Source organism: Amblyomma mixtum, chromosome 2 (assembly GCF_055824585.1).
Source record: "Amblyomma mixtum isolate Tamu chromosome 2, ASM5582458v1, whole genome shotgun sequence".
Classification (NCBI taxonomy): domain Eukaryota; kingdom Metazoa; phylum Arthropoda; class Arachnida; order Ixodida; family Ixodidae; genus Amblyomma; species Amblyomma mixtum.
In genome coordinates this window covers 60,397,511-60,421,067 of record NC_143013.1, presented here as the reverse complement: position 1 = coordinate 60,421,067, position 23,557 = coordinate 60,397,511, and the positions used below count along the sequence as shown (strand labels likewise).

Here is a 23,557-nt window from a genome sequence, read left to right as displayed (position 1 = left end):
GCGACTTTTCGCAGACCTTTGCAAAGTGCTTTCTGGGCTTGCACCTCATTATCAAGCTTTGAGGCACCTTTGATGATGATGAATTTTTATGTCGCAAGGGCATCTATGGACAACGAGCGCCATGACACAAGGTTTTTTTTTTCTTGGCACCTTTCTAGGTTTCATTTTCTTTTTATGGGTATTTAAGAGGCCCAACAACCTCTCTTCAGAGAAGAACCCAGTGCCAAAAGTGACGATGTATCTTCCTTCTTATCGCCCTCAGGGGCCACAGCTGGGGAAACCAGATGCATGGACTCCGTCAGAAGCACGTCTTCCCGGGAACCCTACTCCTCTGAGATAGCATTCGCCCGCTTGTTCTAAACCATCCGCAGAAACAGTACACCCAACACCCAAGATTTCCTTTTGCCGACAATCAGCGGGGATAAGAGTGCCCTAGCTCTGCCTAGAAGAACTGACTAGACAAAAGCAAAGATGCTCAAATAAGAACGCGTTGCCAGCACACCGGAACCAACGAGACCGTCGCGCGACACGAGCTTCTCGTGCACGGCCGAAATCTCTGCACTTGTTCCAGAGGCACGTGCGAAAGAAGCATATTAGAGGCAAGTGCTCAACCGGCAGTAATCACACCGCTACGCGTCTGAAAACTGCAACAGTTCGAATCTTAGAGCCGTCCGTCCATCTTGGCACCAAGTCAAAGCAGGTAAGCGCCCCAGGGCTGGTATTTACCATTACGCTCGTGTTATACTGGGTCGTCGACATAGCCTTCCGTCTTCCCGTCGATGGCTACAGGCACAGGTAGTTCAAGTCACGAACACAGCTGCGTAGTGGATCAGTGTTTAGAGCCCTCCCCCAGTGAGCCAGAGGATGCGGGTTCAGTTCCCGGCTGCGGTGGTGGTGGCGTAAAACATTTATTTGTGCTATTTACGAGGTATTGCTTGGACCCTCACAATCACTAGGCGGGATCCCTAGTCCGGGACCCCTGTGGCTTCCGCGACGGCCTGGGCGCAGCGTTTTGATGAAGCGAAATGCAACAGGCATCTGTGTGCTGGGCGTGTGCACGTTAAAAAAAATTCAAGGAGGCGCTTTACTGACCTAAAGTGCGGTGAGGCGAAAGCCTTAAGCGCGGCGTTGCTGCTTGTGTCACTGATGTGTGGTTAAAATGTTGAGCTTCGCCTCCGAGAGTGGAACGCGACAGCGTCTTGCAACACTGCCAGGGAGTCCACAGAACGCCATCGCCCGTTCGGCTCTACGCCTTGCTCGTCGGTAAATTGAGGATTTTTGAGGAAAGGAGATGTATCTCTCTCGCATATCTCGGTGGACACCTGAACCTCGCCGTAACGGAAGTGAGGAAGATGGGTGTGAACGAAAAAATTCAGGGGGCACTTTGACTGTCTAAAGTGGGTAGAGGCGGAAGCGTTTTCCGCACCACCTTCGCTGTTTCTGTGGCACCGGTGGCGTCACATATAATTGAGTACTAATTAGTGTGTGATGACAGATCACTAATTAATGGTTAATTACTGATTAATGCCTTAATACTAATTAACTGCTAATTAATGAGGCTTAAGCTTCGCCTTTAGGAGTGGAACGCGACAGCGCGTTGTAGCGCTGCCAGGGAGTCCGCGGAACACCACCCGTTCAGCGCGATGCCTTGCCCTTTGAACGCAACGCTTTTTGAGGAAAGGAAATGGCGCAGTAATTCTCTGTCATCTCGGTGGACACCTGAACCGCACCGTAGAGGAAGGGAGGAAGTGGGAGTGAAAGAAGAAAGAGGGGCCGTAATGAAGAAAATGAAAATTGTATTTGAGGAAAGGAAATTACGCAGTAACTGTCTCACAAAATTAAGGGGGGGCACTTTTTTGACCTAAAGTGTGGTCACTGATGCCCCTAAGAGTGGAACGCGACAGCGTCTTGCAACGCTGCCAAGGAGTCCATAGAACGCCATCGCCCATTCGGTTCTACGCCTCGCTCGTCAGTAAATTGGTTTTTGAGGAAAGGAAATGTATCTGTCTCTCATTTGTCGGTGGACACCTAAACCTCGCGGGAAGGGAATGGAGGAGGATGAGAGTGAGTGAAGACACCGTATTCACTAGACGCGCCTTTGTTCATTCCAAACCATCGAGCAGGCATGGCGGAGTGGGTAGCATGCTCGTCTCTCACGCCGAAGACCGGGGTTCGATTCCTGAGCTCGACCAATTTCCTAATCGGTTTTATTTATTTATATGGCCTGACTAGTAAAGCTAATTAGGCTAATTGGGTAATTAAGCAATTAACTAAGCTCAGTCCCACTTACTTGGAGCATCACTATACGATCCCTTCAATTGGTTGCATGGTTACTAGCCAAAGTACAATTGGCCCGGTTTGAAATTCGCGCACTGTGACGTCACGATCGTTTTCACCAATTGCAAAGCGTGACATTTTCTGTCGACAACTGCTGCTTACAACGATGAGACATTAAAGGCTTCCGCCTTAATACACCGTATTCACTAAACGCGCCTTTGTTCATTCCAAACCATCGAGCTGGCATGGCGGAGTGGTTAGCGTGCTCGTCTCGCACTCGAGACCCTGGTTCGATTCTACTCCGATTTTGTTTATTTATTTATTTTACTTGGAGCCTCACTATGCCATTTCTTTAATGGTTGCATAATTCCCGGGTTCGAACCCGGGTTCGAACCCGGGAACTCCAGCTCAGTAGCCGAGCCAGCTAACCACAGAGCCACCGCGCCGGGTTAACTATAATACAAGCATTAAGAATTTCTCTCCGGTCCATGCATGTGCATGAATTTCTTAGTAATTCCACGTTCCTCCCTTCCCTTACTGCGTGGTTCAGGTGCCCGCCGAGATATACTGCGCCATTTCCTTTCCTCAAAAACCAATTTAAATTAATTTAATGTCTCTCAATAGCGGGACTAAACTGGCATGCCCAGACCATGTGAAAAGCCGCAGCTATTTCTCCGCTGTCCAGGCACTGTGGTTTGTAGAGTGAGGCACACACAAAGCAGCTCTCATTTACGGACGCGTGTAGCCACTGAGAATCAAGATCGAAATCAGAGTTCCACGGAGGCGTGCGCGTTTCGCTTTTCCTGCGTATGACTTATGATAACCCATTAGCTGAAGAACGTTCTACAAGCTGGCACTCAACAAGGGTCGTAAAAAGTGTTCTTGAGCAGCCCGCGTTATGTTTACGGCATTCGGTTGCTCAGAACGAGCACGCGAGATGAAACCCAGTACGCGCCGGCCTCGTTTCGATCGAGATGAAACGCTAAAGGCGCCCGTTTACTACGTAATGTTAGTGCATGTTAAAAAAATTCAGGGGGCACTTTGACTGTCTAAAGTGCGTAGAGGCGAAAGCGTTTTCCGCACCACTTTCGCTGCTTCTGTGGCACTGGTGGCGTCCCATATAATTGAGTACTAATTACTAAGTGATGACAAATCACTAATCAATGCTTAATTACTGATTAATGCCTGAATACTGATTCACTGCTAATTAATGACGCTTAAGTTTCGCTTTTACGAGTGGAACGCGACAGCATGTTGTAGCGCTGCCAGGGAGTCCACGGAACGCCACCACCCGTTGGATGTCTTGCCCTTTGAACGCCACGCTTTTTGAGGAAAGGAATTGGCGCAGTAATTCTCTATCATCTCGGTGGACACCTGAATCGCACCGTAGAGGAAGGGAGGAAGTGGGAGTCAAAGAAGACAAAGAAGCCCGTAATGAAGAAAATGAAAATTGTATTTTAGGAAAGAAAATTACGCAGTAACTGTCTCGCATATCTCGATGGACAGCCGTCAAAATTCAGGGGGGGCACTTTTTTTACGTAAAGTGTGATCACTGATGTATGGTTAAGATGTTAAGCTTCGCCTCTAAGAGTGGAACGCGACAGCGTCTTGCAACGCTGCCAGGGAGTCCATAGAACGCCATCGCCCATTCGGTTCTACGCCTCGCTCGTCGGTAAATTGGTTTTTGAGGAAAGGAAATGTATCTGCCTCTCATATTTTGGTGGACACCTAAATCTCACCGGAAGGGAAGGAAGGAGGATGAGAGTGAGCGAAGACACCGTATTCACTAGACGCGCCTTTTGTTCATTCCAAACCATCGCGCTGGCATGGCGTAGTGGATAGCATGCTCGTCTCGCACGCCGAAGACCGGGGTTCGATTCCCGAGCTCGACCAATTTCCTACTCGGTTTTATTTATTTATGTGACCTGACTAGAAAAGTTAATTAGGCTAATTGGGTAATTAAGCAATTAACTAAGCTCAGTCCCACTTGGAGCATCACTATACGATCCCTTCAATTGGTTGCATGGTTACTAACCAAAGTACAATTGGCCCGTTTGAAATTCGCGCACAGTGACGTCACGACCGTTTCGACCAACTGAAAAGCGTGACATTTCTGTCGACAACTGCAGCTTACAACGATGAGACATTAAAGGCTTTCGCCTTAATAACTCCAGGTCGTCGAACTTCCTTACTTCGCAGCTTTCCACTACGGCACCACTTTCTCTCGTTCTCCAACACTCCATCTCGTCAGGCACGTCGCGGTGGAGGTGTCCATCGAGAGCAAGAGATTACTGTTGCTTTCCCTTGGCCAAAACCAACTTAATTAAACAGCCGTTGCTAGATTGCTCCTCGACTTTCGGCTTCGCAGTGCTTTGCAAACGTTGTGAGTACCATGAATTCTGGCTCCACTTTCGGCGCACTGTTGGTGCCACGAACAGGCGTCGGGTGCCTTTGCATCCCGGTGCCTTGGACCGCGACGCTATCGCGCAATGTCATTGCCTTTCTGCAATGGCCGAGGACAGCAAATTGTTCTTATTTCCATGGGCTCAAGGATCGCACGAAGCGACGAAGCATTACATGCAATGCTGGACAAACGATGGTCTGCATACAGTGTAAAGCAGGCTAGACACAGAGGGCACTCTGCGTCGAGCGCAACGATACACATAATTTCATTATTCGCGCTGCAACAGAACAAAAATTGGCCGTTATTCGCAGGTGCAGTATGTACAATCGGCTACAACAGCCAACGGACACAGGCTGGTGCCGACAGGCGAATCTCATGTCGCTTAACCCAGCACAGATGGACTAAAAAATTCACTTGGTCAAAACAGCGAGATCGCATCAGCGGGAGCCGCCGATCACGCCGTTCACAATGGTGTTCAATTCGTCTAGCACGAGCGTCATCACATCAGTTCTTTTTCTATCATATTCTATCGTACCGTTTCGATGTGCCAGGAGGAGTTTCCGCGCAAAAAGTAACTTGCTTTTCCATAGTGTGTGCAGATTGTTCTTTTTGCCACTGTACCAGATTGCGAGACGCATTTCTCAACTGAGCAAAAAAGAACCGCAGGGTGCGTGCTGCGCACTTACCCTATTGGTAGTCACCACCACGCGCACAAGCACTGGCCCCAAAATACTTCGCGCAAACACACGATCATGCGTGAACGTATAGCAGCCACCGCGGCCGGGTTCAGACTCGGGAACTCCGGCTGCCGGAGTACCCGGGGGGTGGTGGTGGTGGTGGTGGTGGTGGTGAAAACTTTTATTTCATGAAATAGAGTTTGGGAGCCACACAGTGGCCCCGCTGCATGGTCGGCGTCCCTAGTCCGGGACACCGCATGACAAGGCCCCGTCTCTCGCCCGTTTCACCAGAGCCCTTTGGGACTCAAGCGAGGAGCAGTTGAGGAGGGCAGTCTCCCATGCCTCTCAGGAAGGGGTAGCATACGGGGGGAGGTGGGGATTTTTAGTACATGTCCACACCATGTGGAAGATATCACAGGTCTCTCCACAGTGCGAGCATCACCCATCCGTGTTAGGGTCGTAATATTTTATGATTGCCGGACAGAGTAGAGTACCTGTCTGCAGGCGCCTTAAAGTTCGCTCCTCCGTCTTACTCAGCCTCTTTGCAGGGGCCGGGAAAAGGCGGTGGTTGTCGCTATAATGCGTTATTATTTCCTTGAATCGCAGCAGCGGCTGGTTAGTCTCCGAGCAAGAAGAGCTGGGATGAGGAGCCTGGTGAATAATCGCTCGGGCAGCCGCGTCAGCGGCCTCATTGCCTCGTAAGCCCTGGTGGCCAGGAGCCCAAATGATTCTTTTCGGTGTTGTATCAGTGGCAGGTCTTAGAATGCAAGCAGCTAAGAGGGAGATCTCCCCAGCCAAGTAATGATCACATGCTTTTCATGAGTCCGTGATAATGATTCTCGAATTGGCGTAGGCGGCAGCAAGCGCTATCGCAACTTCCTCGCCTCGCATTGAATTCAGGGCTCGAAAGGAGAGTCCATCAACGTGCATTTCCTGGTGAACGACAGCGGCCGTGTAAAATCCCGTGGATGATGGCCCTGCTACGTCTGCATAATATACACCGGGTCGGGAGCCGTGTTGTCCCTCAAGAGCCTGAGCCCGCACTTGCCGTCTGTTTTCTTGCATGTCGGTGTCCATGTTACGGGGGAGCGGGGACACCCAGAGCATATGGCGCCACAGTACTGAGATACGCTCCGCCTCCTCTGGAGTGCAGTCGTGTTGGATGTGTAAGCGGTTTAGCAGGCGGCGCCCAGGGGCCGTATTGGTTCACGAGGTGGGCCTCCCGCAGCTCCTGGTAGGAGTTTAGCACCCCCAATGCCTTGAGCATGGCATTAGAGGTAGCCACCGGGAGATCCAGGGCTCGCTTAGTTGCCTAGCGGATGATGGCGTCTATTCGCGCCTCGTCTTGCTTAGTAGTGCGGAGATATGGCCCGGCGTAGAGGATCCCGCTAGTCACGAAGGCATAGACGAGCCGAAGCGCGTCCCTGCCCCGCAGACCGCCCCCCTTCTGCGAAAAGCGGCGGATCCTGCGCCCTACCTGTTCGCCTACTCTCTTGAGTTTCACAATGGTGGAGTCCGGTCTGAGTCTGTGGTGAATGAAAAGGCCCAGAATACGGAGCTCCTCCACCTCTCTAATAGGACCTCCTGACAGAGAGATGTAAATTGCCGCCCTATCCTTTGGGTTCGCTCTGACATGCAGAAGCTCTGATTTCGCTGGAGCACATTGGAGCCCACAGTCAATAGCATACGTATCGACTATGGAAGCGGCCTGCTGAAGGCGGTCCTCCATGTCCCCAAGGCTCCCCTCAGTGGTCCAAATTGTAATGTCATCTGCATATATCGCGTGTTGAATGCCTTCCACCCGGGCCAGTTGGATTGGGAGGCGCATCATAGCTATGTTGAACAGGAGCGGTGATAACACCGCTCCCTGAGGGGTACCCCGTGTTCCCATCATGTAAGGGCCGTATTCGTCGCCCTCAATCCGAAGAAATGCCTGGCGATTAGTCAAGACATCTCTTACATACACGTAGACCCTAGCCCCACAATCAGTAGAACTCAAGTTGGCCAGGATGCTTCCGTGTTTAACATTATCGAAAGCCCCTTTCAGATCAAGGGCGAGGATGGCTTTGTCATTGTGTTGCATAGTCGTGGGTCGTATTACATCCCTGTGCAGCTGGAGAAGGCCGTCCTGTGCAGACATGTGGGGGCGAATCCCGAACATGGTGACTACAAAGAAGCCCTTACTCTCCAGGTATGGAGAGAGGCGATCCCGAACCATCGTCTCCATAAGCTTGTCCTCACATGAGGTCAGTGATATGGGCCTTAGGTTGTCCGTATTCACGGCCTTGCCTGTTTTAGGGATAAACGTCACAAGTGACGTTTTCCACTCGGCAGGGAGTGGACGCCCGCCCCAGATCTGGTTGATGTATTCTAATAAATGGAGGTAGGCTGAGTCCTGTAGGTTCGCCAACAGGTTCACTGTTATGTGATCCCGTCCCGGAGCCGTACCCCGGTGCATTTTTGCTAAGGCCGCCTTAAGGTCGTGCAACTCAAAAGGGGCATCAAGTGTTTCATTACGCCTGCGAGAGTACATGTACTCAGGCCCAGGAGGGTCCTCCGTACGAAAGAGGTTCGAACCCGCGTTTTCGATGGAAGCGGAACGTAAAAGGCACCCGTGTGCTGTGTCATGCAAGTGCACGTTAAAGGTCTCCAAGTGGTTGAAATTCCGGAACCCTCCACTACGGCACCTCTTTCTTTCTTTGCTCTCTCACTCTCTCCTTTATCCCTTCCCTTAGGGCGCAGTTCGGGTGTCCACCGAGATATGTGAGACAGTTACTCATATTTCCTTTCCACAAAAACCAATTTTAAATTTTTCGTCTACCACCACACGGCTCCGCCACGGCGCTGCCAGCTATGTCTAAATTCGCGGGTGTGTAAGTGCCGAAACTCACGTTGAAAATTGGTTTTTAGGATAAGAAAAGGCGCAGTAACTGTCTCACTTCTCGGCTTACACCTTAACCACGCTATAAGGTAAGGGATGAGATAGGAGTGAGAGATAAAAGAGGGAAAGAAGTGCCGTAGTGGAGGTCTGCTGAATATTTCCCACCTTGTCGGGATCTCCAACGTCCACTGAATATCGCACAGCACACGGGATTCCTGCGTTTTGCCTTCGTCGAAACGCGGCCACCGCGGTCAGGCTTACACTCGGGTCCTCCGGCTAAAAGTCATGTTTGAGTGAGTGTAATGATGCTTCGACTTCAGCACCGCCGCTGAACGTCAAGGCGCCCCAAGTAGTGGTCTGATTATACCGCTTGCGAAGCTGCGCTTCGAAACCAAGCTATCCGCTCTGGCTCCTTTTCGGAGGTCAACAGACGGTGGCACCGGCCATGAGTTAGGCGGCCAGTTATGGATGACGCCGTGCAGTTTGTGTTTTTGTTCTTGCTTCGTCATTCAGTTCACGTCTTAAGCAGCGCTGAGCAGTCTATCAGAAGGCTACAAATGGCGTCAAAATTTGCTTGCCTCTGAAATATGGCCCACCAGGGCGCCAGGTTTTGATACACAGGTTTAATGAAAAGTTTCGTAACAGCAGTAAAAGAGCTCTGAGCTCTCTAGGTTGGCGCCCTCTCAGCGTTTCCAACACATACGGCAACCCTTGCCGGCCACTTTTACATATTTACGTCTAATGGACGTGGCACTAGTTACATAAGAGCCCCTCCCCCCCTCCTCCCACCCCAAGAGAAATGAGAAGAGGCCTCCCAAGGAACGCATTGTTGCGTGCCTTTATGCAAACGATCCATATAGATAGGATGCATCTAATGAAGAGGCAATCACGAATAGTGGCGCAGCCATTGTACGGAGATCTCGCAGCTTCATTAGCGACTTCCTGCGCTAGGCTTATCGTTGTTAGAAGCCGGTACAATTATAAGAGGGAGAGGGGAAATGAGAAACGAAGTAACGAATGCTTTTGTCCCGGACAATAAAGGCCGCCTACTGGAAGACATTGTCCATTTCGTCTGCTTTTGTTTTCAAAGCGGGGCACTGCGCTGAGCTCATACTCGGCGGGTCTTTGTGGAGGTACGAAAGCAGGCGGTAAGCTACGACACGCCGAGGCTGCAATGGTTCGATGAACACACGTATACACACTCAGATTTGAGACCGGATTACTCAATACCTTCAATGCAAATGCGTAAACCGAAGCTTCCCGGGACGCGGCTTTTCCGGAAAGTCCCGAAAATGGACCTCCTGCTGCGCGATAGCGCCTGAACAAAGTCGCTACGAACGTCCTGCGGTGTTCGCATGTGCTTACATCGTTAATGGCACCAGGTTTCAAAACGGATGCGAGGGAACTAAGCGTTATACTTGACGGCGCACATGCAAAAGAGTACACATTTGAACACCTCCACGAAGGATTCGCGCAAACACGCCGGTGTACGCGGTCGTACATTCGTCACTAAGCGGTGTGCAATCCCTTTTCCTGCTCACCCTCATTGCGTGCAACCCAGCCATGGGATTTAACGAGACACCGCGAGCCGCCCTGGCCACGTGCTCTCAGAGACACGCGCATCGTCAAGGTTACTCCATTGTTAGAGCGTCCTGTCTCTTCTCGTAACATTGCCGAGTACCTGCCGAGCTAAAATAAAGAAAGAGGAGGAAGAGTGGCGGCGTATATATACCAGCGAAAACTTGTTGGACGGCTTCTTCGAATAAGTGGCCGCACAACGCCTTCCTCCTGCTTCGGGGCTTGCTCGTTTGGTGCTGCAGTTGTTGGGCATATATACTGGTTGGTGCGCTGGAAAAGCAAGCAAATCGGGTGTCGGTGCGGCCTGAGTGAGTGTCGTCTTCTGCTTCTGCGCAGTTCCCGTTCTCCCCTCTGCTTGGAGTCAAGGCTTTGCAATGAAGACTGCCGTGGTGCTTCTGCTGACAGCCTGCCTCCTGGCCAGGGCCAGTGCAGGCAGCCGTGCTGAGAGCCGCCGTACGTATACACCTAGACTACTTGAGCTTTTGTTCCCTGTGTGATCTTTCTTTGCGTACTCTGTGCCATACATAACTTATTGACAGTAGAGCGGAAGCTACGTGGGCGGGGCGATGGCTTCCAGACCTTCGGGGTTGACTGTCGAACGCACGAGAATGGCACGCTTGTGGAAGCCGTAGCCTCGCGCTCACCCCAAATTCGAACAGGTTGGTCAGTAGGAGTATAGAGGTCACCGAGCCCATGTTCTGCCGGTAATGCAGTGCACACCATTCGTGAGCTCTTAACTCACGCTGGCTTAGTCAAGCTTAGACGCGCTGACGCGACTGCCAGCGTGAGTTCCTTATGAGCATTTGGCAGTAGACCGAGAAAGCGAGGGCATTGCTCTGGTGTGCACTCAGTGGGAAGCATGAACTTTCGGATAACCGGCCTATATTTCAGGTACAAATACATATTCCCCAGGACTCAAGGCATACCCATATTCCGGAAGTGCTCCTGAATTAAGCGCATCGTAGAATGGACCATAGACTATGTGCACTTTTACTGCAATGTTTCATGAAAGCAATTTCGGAGAAAAAAAACTCCCTTTAATTTTTGTCAGCCTAATTCTGCGGTCTGATTATAGCCGTCGTCAACAAGGCGGAATAATAGCAAGCGACTGAAATGCATGTGTTCCGATGACCAGCCCATTTTTTTGCAGCCGTAAGTGCTCACGAAAAGAGATATGTTAAGAAGTAAGGTATGGACGTAATTATGACCTCTTCACTGCTTTCTTCCGTGAAGCACACGTGTGGGTCATTCCACGACGTATATTAAACCCGGACATGCTTACGCATGTCCGTGTGTATGAGTAAATCCATGTTTCACGATTTGATGATTATCTATTCAAGCTGTATGGGTGCCTTCATTCATCGTGTGACTACGCCATCGGTTTTGCGGCACAACATTTACGCTTTCATTACCGTATACTTATTTAAAACAGAGCGCAAGATGGTCTCTTTAAGTTGTTTCTGAAGGTCATGAATGTCACGACATTGTATTAGCCGACTTTGCATTCACCTTTAATATAGTCTTATTACATAATACCTGCGAGAAATCATAGTAGGCATGGATACACCCGCGTAGTCGGTCTGTATACAGGCGAACCAGAAGGCGCATGAGAGATAAATGAATGTACAACAAGCACACTAGTGCGTATCAGTTGCATCTCTAGTGTCGTCGGTAATATACAAATAATACAACCCATGTTTGCACGTACCAACCTCCTTGGTCACCCACCATGATTTCTCGCCATCTATAATTAGAACAAGCTTTCCGAAGACATTCTTTCCGGAGTAAACCGTCAGGTATTAGTTCAAAAATTGCCGCCTTTTTTTTTTTTTTGCACCAGCTGCCTGTATACAGAAAGTAAACATGTGCACGCTTAATTTTGTATTCATATTTCTGCAATTAACAAGAGTTCCAGTTTTCTACGTTCATTTCGTTGTGCTTTTGTGTTTGCATTGTCACGTTTAAAGTGTAATTTTTGCTTCCCATGTAACCATCAATTTCCTTTTGGACTGCTCGAAAAGGGCCTTTATGTTGTGTGAATAACAAAAAAAAATGCTTGCCGTCCGCTTAAACTAGAATCACTCTCTTCCTCAGAATTTAACGTTGCTCTGTCCAATTTCGCAGGGGCCCAGTTCGACCAATGGAGGCAGTGCATGGTCGACAAGCTTCCCACTGACGTAAGCCCACCGAACTCCACTCGCATCAGTCACTTGTTCCAATTAATATGCAACGCCGTTTGGAGCTCATATTTAGAGGCAGTCGATAAGACCTCGTACCTTCTTTTGAACCCTACTTTTCAAACCTGCAAATTTACTGTTAACACCGTAGCCATTTGTCATTAGATCGATTACCCAGTTGTTTTTGCGGAAGCACATGGGTGCAGCCTGCTGTTCTTGTAATTAAATAGACACAGAACACATGTTTACATCCGATGGCATGAAATTATAGGGCATGAAATGCACACCTTGGAAATAAAAATGATAGGTGTAACGTTAAGAGATGGGAAGCGGGCGGAGTGATGAGAGTACAAACCGCGGGTTAACGGCATCCTAGTCGAAATCAAGAGGAAGAAGTGGAAGAAGTGAGAAGGCAAGATAAGCGCTGGTCCTTAAGGGTAACAGAGTGGATTCTAAGAGAAGGCAAGCATAGCAAGGGGCGGCAGAAAATTAGGTGGGCGGATGAGATTAAGAAGTTTGCGGGAATACGGTGGCCGCAACTGGCGAAGGACAGGGTTAATTGGGGAGACCTGGGAGAGGCCTTTTCCCTGCAGTGGGCATAGTCAGGCTGATGATGATGATGATGATGCTGATGATGAATAAATTGAAGGACATATGCATCAAGTCAGGCGAGCAAACCATGGGAATCATGGTGGGATAATGCCCATAAGGACGACGTCGATGTAAGTGCATGACCAAATCGCCAAAGCCGACGTTTGCGGTGTTGTTTATTAACGCCGTACTTCTGTCCTCTTCCAGAAAGAGCCGGTGTTTCGTGGCTGCCACGACACAGCGTCTGGAACGGATATGCGCAAGTTCAGACAGGTGAGAAGAAACGCTTGTAACCCAGTAACTTCATTTCATGCATTGCGCAAGCTCTTCATTAGCAAAGCGTACAATTTTTGCTGGTGTGAGCAGTTCGTCTACAAATGCTTCGATAATAATTGCCCTAAATATTCATAAACGCAAAACTTCTGAAGTTACTCTTTTATTTTTTTTTTGCTCATCTCGCAATGCGTTAGACAGGCGAATTCTTCTCCGTAGTCGTTTTACGACCCGCAGAAGAGTGATCCAGCATGAAGGAATTAAGGGAACATGGACCGTTATTTCCCGACTATATAGTCCGCACGGGCAACGTATATAGTATTCTGATTATGAACAAAAAAATTTACTCGATTGTCCGCACCAGGTACGCAGTCAGCAGTGCGCATCTGTAGGAACCTTTTCATCGGTTTAGTCTTAAGAAATCCGCAGTTTTGTGAATGCTCTTCTTATCGTAGAGATCATGGCCACTTTTCTTCACGTATATGTTCGGTATTTTCCTGCTTGTGGAGAAAAACTGCCAGCGCTGCAGGCGTTATGGAAGTCAGGCACGACTAAGCTCAGCCAGGTGCATTTATTTTTTTTTAATTTTTTAGCACAAGTTGGGGAACATTCTTATTCGAAATCAGTATGCAAGTAGCTGCCAGTAAGCGCACGTAAAAAAAAAAGATCACTCGTGTGGTGGCGAGTGAAGCACTTTAAAAGTTGGACTGCAAAAAAAAAAAAGAAAAATGGAGGGAGGAAGGGGGGGGGGGGGGGGGGGGGGGTCCGGATAGTGAAAATAACGCAGGATGGGTGTTTTACTCTGAAATTCTGAAAACCAAATCACTTTATAATCCCCAACGCTAGATAGCCCTGAAAGCTGGCTTTATTTCTGAACATTGATAGTAATCGTATTGTATACCGGAAACTGTGGCATTTTCGAAGCAACTATATAAGTGCATCTCACTGATAGGCAGCTAGCTTGCGAGCCTGGGAAAGAGATGCCATCCGCTTTTGAAAAAATTCGTTTTCTTCCAACTGTCACCAACATTTCTTCAAAGAGCTCTATAGTCTTCATGTTTAGTTCTGCTCTTCACGTCGTGCTATTCGCTTATCACAAATGTGCTGTGTCATCTTCTGGCTCAAAATTTTTGTTTTCTGACAACGTTCATCCCAACCAAGCATCATACATAGAGAAAAATAATTCGAGCTTTTTTCTACTTCGGCTTTTCACTCGCAGGGCCTGGAATGTGTTCTGGGAAGCTACCAACTTGTAAGTTCATTCCTCGGCCATGCCTTTACACTTCCCTTCAACCTCACGTGAAAAGGGCGTACGAAATTGCGTAGTCAAGGATTTCATCAACATTACCGGTGGAAAGTTGAGCTAGTTGCTTTTGATTCTCGTAAAGTACATAAGGTTGACACGACAAGAATGTCTCAACTCAAAATGAAATCGAATCGAATCATCATTATTCAGTAACTTCCTTTCTCCTACAAGGTGGGAGGGAAAAAAGTTACAAGGAGTAGGATTACCCGCAGCGCTCGGCAGCTGAGCCAGAATACTCAGGTTCAATCCCGGCCACGGCGACAGCGTTTCGATGGAGGCAAAATATGCAGGACACCCGTGTGCTGCGCGATATTTTCAGTGCATTTAGTAAACTCCAGGCGGTAAAAGATATTCCACTGTGTCATACTAAGGCGTCCCTTGAAACCTATGCGTCCGTTTGGGACGTTAAACCCCATATGCAACACCAACATTTTTAGAAGGACTTCTCTCACCGCAGCCGAAGCTGAGAGAGCCCTCATGGTACCAGAATGGCTAACCAGCCAGCTGATTTTTGCCATTAAGAAGGATTAGCACGCAGGGGCAAGGTATGCGGGAAGTTTACCGCCTGTTGTCTTTGCGTGCTATTCTTTGAAAAAAAAAAATGGCTGGGGTTCAGCCCGGCTGAACTTAGTTCACAGAGCGGAAGCTCGATTAAGCATAGTCAGACACGGTTTGCTGTGGCTTAACTTTATTGCATATCAATGACTTGACTTGGCTGTTGCTTGATTAAAGAGAAGACTTCATCATAAGAATAATCAGATTCAATCAGCCGTCTACGATACGCAACCGAAGCACTGGTTCCAGGACGCGACTCCCCCGTGGTTACCGCGAACGTCAAGCAACGCTTCGTGCTTTTTATTATCTTATCACATGAAAGGCGAGTCAAGTGGTTCAGCGCAACTGCGAGGTGAGCGTTGAATCACGGTGTTCAACTCAGTTGCGAAGGCGAGCGAACGCCACCGGCTCCATGCGCTACAGCTGCTCCGAGGTGCGGCGAGTCACATGGTATGACGTCACAGCTAGACCCCCCCGGTCCCCCGGTCCGAAGGTCATTCTTCGCAGCGACATGACCTTGAAGTTTTGCACGTGAGGAGTAGAACTTTCGCTCTTAAAAGAAATGCGCAGTTTCCAACACCAGGTAGTCCGTCATATCCACCCGTGCTTAGCACGAGGGCGCAAGAATTTGATCAAGCTGTGAAGAGTCCCAGCTGTATCATGATATAGCCTTGGCAGGTGTTTGCAGTGGGTACGAAATGGCAAGACGCCGATACGAGTGAAGAAAGGATTGCGCGTTACCTCGACGCCTTGTTAGTTGCGTGGTCCACGTCGTTCTTTCTTGTAAGTACCTGTCGCGTGTGTTTGCGTCCAGGTGGACAGGAACAACGTGAACTTGGCCCGGATGACTGAGGTGGCTCCAACCATCGCCAAGGAGGAGCTGAAAAAGGCCTTTGAAGACTGCCCCAAGGACGACGGCAACAAAAAGGCGAGTGACTAGAAAATCAGCGGCACATTGTACGGGTTAAGAGGGGGGCGAGGGGATGGGGATCATCATAGGGAGTGCTTTTTATTGCGAAAGCAATACTACTTGCACTTTCTCGCCTTTGCCGTGCCGCGGCGGTGACCACCATTGACCTTCATTTGACCTTGATTGCATTAGATTGGATTAGATTAGATTGGACTGGACTGGGTTGGATTGGATTGGATTAGATTAGATTAGATTAGATTGTATTGGATTAGATTAGATTAGATTAGATTTGATTTGATTGCATTGGATTGAATTGAATCTGATTAGATTGGATTGCATAACCGATGCATCACCACAAGTCTAACCACAAGAAAGCACCACCACCAGCTACACTACCAGCTGTACCATGGCGTAGGTACGGATATTGCTTTCGCAATTACCGGGCTTAACCAAGCTAAGCCACAGCGAATTTTTTTACCCAGCGATCAATGATCGAAGAAAGTATAAATCGCAACCATTCAGTTTCTTTTTTTTCTGAGTATTGTTCTGAACGTGAGAGAGTGAGACAGTGAGCAAGACACTGTAAGCCTTCTGTAGATTTCGCTTACCTGAGGGGTGACTTAAGAATTAAATCAAGGGGTGAACTGTTGAACATTGGACACGAAGATAAGTCCAGGCTAGTTTCTGCCTTTTATCAAGTTCCCGTGCGCGCCAGGCAAAAATATCTAAAATGACTTGATGAGCATCCATTTATTATTTCTTATTACCTAAATGCACTGTTTTTATACTGCAGGTTGCAAAGGCTGTCAAGTGCGTCATCGACCACCTTGAAACCGTGAGTGCCGTTTTACCTACCGAAAATCTTTCAAGCGTTAGCAGCTCCTCTTCAGAAACGTCAGAATCAGAATTTTTTATTAGCGAATCATTTGATTAATATACATTCATATGCAGAAGGAGGTCCCATAGTCGATGACTGAAAGGAGACCTCCTCAGTGCTTCGAGGAAAGATGTTCTTTTTTTAATCATAATTTAAGACGAAAACGAAAGGCTGCACGGTCTGGCATATTTACTGTTGATTACACAAAAGCATTCTATAGTGGATGTAATGAGTCTGACGCAAAACATAGCTAGCTCTTCAAAGCAAGATGCTAGTCCATCAGGGTTCCAAAGTTTTCCGAACGAGCGATAACATTACTGAATGCGTACAAAAAAGAAAAGCTGTGCCCGTTTTCTTCCATCGGCTAGTTCGGGCTTACGCCTGTGATAGCTCAGCGAAACATCCTAGTCATATATTTCAGAGCTCGTTCCTACGGTGCTCAATGGCTGGCCCATTCACTCACCAGCTAACTGACCTTAGTGAAGCCACATGCCAGTCTCGAGCAGCGTAGCGCTATTTTCCAACTCCCCACACAGACGCAGCTCTTCGACTTTAACACTCTGACGATTACCTACTTTCTAGTCACGAGTTTATCACTAAGCGACAATGCCCGTGGTGCCGTTGTCGACTCTTTTTTTTTTACTCGTCTAAAATTTTCCTTGGCGCGGAAGCACATAATCAGCGTGGCGGACAGGACTACATAAATCAGATACCGCAAGCGCTTATTAAGAGTTTTATGCACTGGAAAGGGTGTGTTCGATGGTGCGGTAAACACATGCTAGAAAATGCCCTAGAAGGAACAAAGTTAACTTGTATGGAGTCGGGACAGTTTGGTTTCAGGTGTCTTTGGAACACCATGACGAGCAGGATAAACTACAGGATAGATAATGCGCCATTCCACACTTCTTTTCCTTTCTTTCATTTTCTTTTCTCTCTTTTCCTTTTCCTTCGAGCAGACTTGCCCTGTACCTGCCGGCGCGCAGAGCTAGATGCTGCCGTCACTGCAAAGCAGCCACTCCTACTCGATGGATAGCAAGCAGCGGTAAGCATAGCATGTTCTTTTTTGATGTCCTCACTGTAGGAATGCCATGAGAGGCGTGTTATTACAAGCAGATTTTTTTAGCCTGTTCTCTTTATAAAACGCATCGTCGCGCGCATTTTGGAAAATTTTATGAGCATCACATAGCATTCCATTCTTCTCTTTTATTAGGGCTTGGCCCCAATGTACCATTGGGCGACGTCATGTGTCATTTAAATAGAATCAGAATTTTAATCAGCATTTAAATCTCTAATTTTTCTTTGTGAGGGTAACTTGTTGAAAAGGGTGCCCTGCCAGTGACAAGATGGCGTCGTAGCCAACCATGGTGGGAGAGAACTCCTCGTCCTCTTGCTCGTTTGCTAGTGGCAAAGCCTGGCCATTGGCTTTATTTTTTAATTTTATATTTCAGATTTTTCACCCAACTCACAACACCGCAATTGTGTCATGTTTATATGCCATTTATTGGTTACAGCTATTTACACTGGGTTTTTAGCCTGGTTTTCAATATGCAGTATATCCTGATTTCATCCCATTCCCCTATATCACACAGAGTTAAGTAAACACTGTGTTGGCACCCTTTGACTGTAGTCGCCCTTGCGCCACTAAACCCCCATCTACCTAATAGTAAAAACATGGCGTGTTAACAAGTGCACAAAATGCCACGCTTTTTAAAGCGCCCAGCAGCGATGATGTTCTCCATAGCGCCGTAGGCCCATTGAAAATACGATTGCTGGTGGACGCAGCAGAGTTGCATGATACCGATGCCGAAGGTAATGGATGCTTGGTTTCGCCAGTTTGCTGTGGGGTGGTAAGCGAGCTAGTTTCCGAAATATTTGGGATTCACCTCCATGGCTTAAGCCTTGGTTCTTCAGACTGCATTTGTACATGCACAGGTTGGCACTTCTTCGGGTAGATAATGCACAATGCTAGAAATATAAGCAGATTAAGGGCTCTACAAACAAAACATAAGTAACCTAAGACCTTAACGATGGCTGACGATATGTTCATGGTTACCCAACCTCAAAAAGACAATTTCGCATTCACACATTCCACTTTTGGCGATATTCGGCATACGCGATGAGTTAATATGTTGTACTAACTCAACGACTCAACTGCAAAAACCCTGATTTTCATTTTCGTAGACGGAGAGAGTTCTCTGCGCGATGGCGAAGTGAATGGCTTCACTTGCGCAATGAGTCGACAGCATTTCCGCAGTGAACATCCCCTGAACCATCTCTCACTTTCGTTCATTCAAAAGCTTTCAGTTTTCCGTACTATCGGTATCTGCAACTCATAAGACGCCCCCCGCCTTTACGCTGAGCCAATCGCATGACAGGACGCTGGGCATTTCACAACATTTTAGTGCGAAGCACTACTTCACGAGCTCAAACCCGTTCATCGAGTTTGTGTGAAGCTTGACTTTGACGGTGACCTCGGCCAAACCATAACTAAATGATAAATACTGCTACAACTGGGATTTAAACCCACGGCAGCGCAACCTGATTCGGTTCGCCGGCCACTGCACGAGAGCACTACGCTATCGATGCAGCCGATCACCCCTCGTGTTAAACTGCAACTCACTCTCGCGCAGTGCATTGCACACTGTCGTCTTCATCAACTAGTACGACTATCGAATTAATATCGTCTCCAGACGTGCCGACGACCCACCAAAGCAAAACCGTGAGCCAATCAGGCTAAACACATGCATTCGCACGTCTACTCGGTTTAACTACTTTAAAATCCTCACTTTTTTGCCTCGGTGAGTTTGAGATGCGCTCGTAGAAACACTGTTTTTCTCCTCCACAAAGGTGATCGGCCAAACTTGAATTTTGTTTGCGGAGTTCTTATTTCAGAAAAGCGTACCACGATCATGACGTTGAATATCGGTGAGTGCTTGAACTAAAGCGTAAAGTTATCAAGTGTAGGTTAGGGGACCTTCAAATTCGAACAAGAAGAGAGGATGTCCGCGCAATGTTTCCTTTCTGATAAAAGGTACACGTGCTCAGAGAACATAGGTTTTGCTATGATTGTGTTGATCAAATTCAAGAAAACGGTCATGCATGTAACGCCCTTGAGCTACCATCCATGATGCATCTGGTAAGAGTCTTTTGTGTCCCTTCCTTTTTTTTTCAGATCAATAAGCAACCTTTTCTCATGAAGCTTGGGAAGAAAAAGGTGGAAGTAAAGTTTCACGCCAGCCATGCCCACACTCCTCACCTCAACGAAGAGGGGCCGTTTCATATTCAAACAGAATATACGATTTTTGAATCTCTTTATTCCCAAAAACTATTGCTTCTGTGTGTACGTGTGTGCTATCGCCGTTCATCTGTTGTAGAGCAACCCCTGATATTTGACGTTTTCATAATCTAATTAACATCTCTGTATCGTTGTGATATATTTGCAAGCTTGTATTTTGGAGCAACAGGTTCAATATTCACACGCAACTTATGCCGTCCTGAACGTGGAATGCAGAGTTTGAAGATCACTATCCTCATCAGCCAGCCGAAATCAACTGCCCTCCAAATAAATCAGCCCTGCTCTAGCAGCTGCCTTCCTATCGAAGCACATCTCCTGGGGCCGAATTACGTAACGCTGTCATACTGAAGGCAATCTCAAAACGGACTCAGAGCCCCACTCCTATTGGTCAGCCCTGACCACACCCTGACCGTGAACAACGCTGACCAACAAGAATGAGACTTTGAGGCTGTCCTAAGGCTGTCTTCGGTTTGAGAGCGTTACGCAATTCAGCCCTTGATTTCATCTGCCCACCTAACGCCCTCCCACACACTGAATACCTTTTTGTAACCTCACTTATCTTCTACGTAAATCTCAGAGACAGCTTGTTATATTTTCTTAATTACAGCTGGAGAGTTTTAATAGCATGTATTAATTGTCCTAGAGAGATCTTAGACACATTCGGCAAGCTTGTTACTACTAGTGGCTGAAAAATGACACGATACTCGCTCACAGCCACAAGCTCAATCTTCGGTCAGGTCATATCAGGACAAGCCTAGTGTCGGTTTAGCGAGTGTACTTCGTCTCTTGAGATTGCGGTCTGGCGTCGCGGCGCTACCAAGAGAAAAGCAACAGTCTAGAGGAAGAAATGTCGAAGAAAATAGGCAGAACAGTTGATGGACAAAATTACTGAATTTACATCTTTGGAATCGTGTTTATGAAGGGCCTTATTTTATACATGCATTGAAGCAGCTTTATTGACGCAATCAAATGCAAACATTCAAGTGTAGAAACGAACTGCATCCCCCAAGTGGGAGTGAGAAATCGTAAGATACATTATTTCACACCAGCGCGCTAATTCGAGAATCATTTTAACCCAGTGAAATAAAATGAAGTGTACGGAAATTTAGTACCACTTCCGGAATTCAAGCACATTGACTAACCCCGAAACACTGGTATCAAGATTAAGCTCGCACCGAGTGAAGTGAGCACATCGAACTCGCTTCTAAACGAGCAAGTTCTCCAGCGGTGGTCTCTGAAGCATGCCGCGTGAGGGCTTTGCGAATGGTTCCAACAAAGTGATGCAGCTGCCCTAAGCGCTATCTCCGTTGCCCGTCTGTCAAAGGTATAACGGAAACACAGTAATCACACAATTTCTGCGGTGCTACAGCTTCTTCCAGCCAAGCAGGAGCGGGGACGCGTCCCCGTAACGTACACCTGTGAATCAAATCGTTATTCAGGAATAAAAAAACAGTCGCCTGGCTCACTATAGAACTGCTAAGCGCAGCATGCCCACTCACCTTCATATTGTACGTAACACTAATCCGAAAGTTGTGACCCGAGCAAAATCGTTTTTCGCGTGCCCGCTAAAAAATACAGAAAATTGAATCAGCCCTCACGTGTGTGCCTCAGTTCAGTCATTGATACATGTAAAATCAGTAAAAACAGCCTTTGCAAAAAAAAATCCCATGCTCTCGCATTTAATTTAATGCTATAAACATTCTCTGACATTTTTTTCATCAAGCCATGAGTAGTGTAATATGATATCCTGCAAACCATTTATGAAACGCAGACTTTCAGAGCCGCCACGGTGGCTCAGTGGTTATGGCGCCCGGCTATTGGCCCGAAAGACGTGGGTTCGATCCCGGCCGCAGCGGTCGAATTTCAATGGCGGCAAAATTCTGGAGCCCCATGTACTCTGCGATGTCCGTGCACATTAAAAAAACCCCGGTGGTCGAAATTTCCGGAACCCTTCACTACGGCGTCCCTCATAGCCTGAGTCGCTTTGGAACGTTAACCTCCTCAAAACCAGCAGCCAGTCAGCTTCGTCGTAATGAAGTCGTCATCAACCGCAATGCGGAAAAGTTCCTGACGAGTCACCACAGACATGTTTCATCATCGTAGTTTCCTCTCTAGATATATATCGGACTACCAAATATAGATATATCTAATATCGTCGAAAGTAATTTATCTATCTCCACTCACTTCCTGTTGCAGAAAGGTCAACAGGCCTTCCAGCGCCATTCGATGCAGCTATTAATCTTGCGAAAGCCTCTCCAGCACAACGACTCTTTCTCTCAGCTATGGCGACGACCCAGCAACCGCTCCGCAACGCCTTCACAGCCCTTCTGAAGGCTGAAGGCTGACTGCAGCTTTGCTGCGCTTCGGTTCGGTTCTCCGAAGCCTGTGGCCGGACAAAATGAGACGTACACCGGCGAAAACGAGCTCATTGCGATTCGCTGAATGCCTCTCGCGTTCGTCCGCCTATGCACCGATTTGTCCACTCTAGCTTGAACAGTGACACGTGGTGTCGCAAAGCAAACAGGGGCAATCAAGTCGAGTGCGCCGCCAGATTAGAGGGGCGTGACTGACAGTACGCGCGAATCCCCTCGAGAAACATAAGCCAAGTGCTTTTCTGCAGCCTACTAGATTGGTTATTATTTTCTTCTTCCCCAGTTAGCTGCTGGGGGTAGAACGAAGCCGCCCCTTCGCTGGTGACGCGTCTAGATATGATAGCCGCAGTGGCGTCAAGTGGCGCATTCAGAATCAAGCCCTAGGGTAGCAAAGAAACGACCAGACATGCGCAGGAGTCGCGCTGGCGAACCCCAATTTCTGGGAGTGTGTGTTCCGTCTATATTGCCATGCAAATGAGCCTCGGACACCACCCGCAGAGGCAAAGCTTGCCTAGGGATGTCTTGCGCGTGCGGAGTTTGGCTAGGGAAGTGCTATTTAATTCCAGTAAAAGCTGACTGGCCTATGCTGGAAGTAACAGCGATATGCAGAGCGCTGGCCACCCTGACGTTCAGCGTGATTGCAGTGCAGTGGTTGCATCTAATTAGAATGGTACGCGTTAGCAGGAAACGGGGTAATCGAGGTTATAACACGCCTGGCTGTTGGACTGCTAAACATGAGACGTACGTAGGAAACGCGTGATAGCGGGTCTGCAGCCTTTGCATTTAATACACCTGATGCATACCGGTCGGTTGAAAGGTATCCCGTGCGGTCTGAGTTGCACTACGCTCGCTTGGTCATCCAGTCACGGCCAATGATTGAGCGGAGAACACGTGCGCCGAAGTATCTAGCCCGCACAGGAAGTACTAGTATTGCACGTCTTTACGTTTTTGCAGAAGCTGAGCACTTAAAACAGATCAAGGTCCATTGCCTGCGTTATAATAGTAGTCTAGGTTAAACAAAATTGTTATAGTACTACATTGGTTTTGGCTAGTCGGAACATGTTCGTAATTTACATGGCTTTATCGTAAAGAACAGTATCCTTTCTTTTTTCGTGCCTTGGCATGATGTCAAATAATAAGGAGCCTGTGTGTCTGCTTTCCTTAAGATATAGTTACGTGTTGACTGCGCAAATACGGGTGGCTTGACAGCAAACTTAGATGCTAGTTGGCGCCAGTCCTGTGTTGTGCTTTCAGTGTACCTGTCCTTTACGCTAAATTATTTAAATCAGGAATCCTTATAGTTACCGGCCCAATTATACACCTTGTCTAAGGCAGTAATAGTGCTCTCCCTTACCTCCCAACCATCACCCCTACTGTCGGAAAC

At 47.9% G+C, this 23,557-nt stretch overlaps 1 protein-coding gene and 1 pseudogene across 3 annotated transcripts; one reads left to right on the top strand and one right to left on the bottom strand.

Moving 5' to 3' along the window:
* Positions 1 to 469: 469 nt before the first annotated feature.
* LOC149359474 (uncharacterized) lies at positions 470 to 19,821 on the top strand. 3 transcript variants are annotated; one of them, XM_089571685.1, is made up of 9 exons: positions 470 to 700; positions 10,154 to 10,270; positions 11,942 to 11,994; positions 12,793 to 12,858; positions 14,078 to 14,110; positions 15,534 to 15,647; positions 16,423 to 16,464; positions 17,463 to 17,548; positions 19,679 to 19,821. In XM_089571685.1, the coding sequence occupies exons 2-8, from the start codon at positions 10,192 to 10,194 to the stop codon at positions 17,493 to 17,495; spliced, it is 420 nt and encodes a 139-aa protein (XP_089427811.1). In that variant the 5' UTR covers positions 470 to 700; positions 10,154 to 10,191; the 3' UTR covers positions 17,496 to 17,548; positions 19,679 to 19,821. The 3 variants fall into 3 exon arrangements, with proteins under 3 accessions (XP_089427811.1, XP_089427812.1, XP_089427813.1); XM_089571686.1 differs by lacking the exon at positions 470 to 700 and adding an exon at positions 9,930 to 10,078; XM_089571687.1 differs by lacking the exon at positions 470 to 700 and adding an exon at positions 10,005 to 10,082.
* On the bottom strand, positions 5,599 to 7,600 carry LOC149359475 (uncharacterized; annotated as a pseudogene).
* Positions 19,822 to 23,557: the final 3,736 nt, after the last annotated feature.

Excerpts from the sequence above, each read along its gene's own strand:
- LOC149359474 (XM_089571685.1), top strand. The coding sequence starts at position 10,192 with ATGAAGACTGCCGTGGTGCTTCTGCTGACAGCCTGCCTCCTGGCCAGG. Across the intron at positions 11,995-12,792 it reads TCGACAAGCTTCCCACTGAC|AAAGAGCCGGTGTTTCGTGG; the intron begins GTAAGCCCACCG and ends GTCCTCTTCCAG. Across the intron at positions 12,859-14,077 it reads ATATGCGCAAGTTCAGACAG|GGCCTGGAATGTGTTCTGGG; the intron begins GTGAGAAGAAAC and ends TTTCACTCGCAG.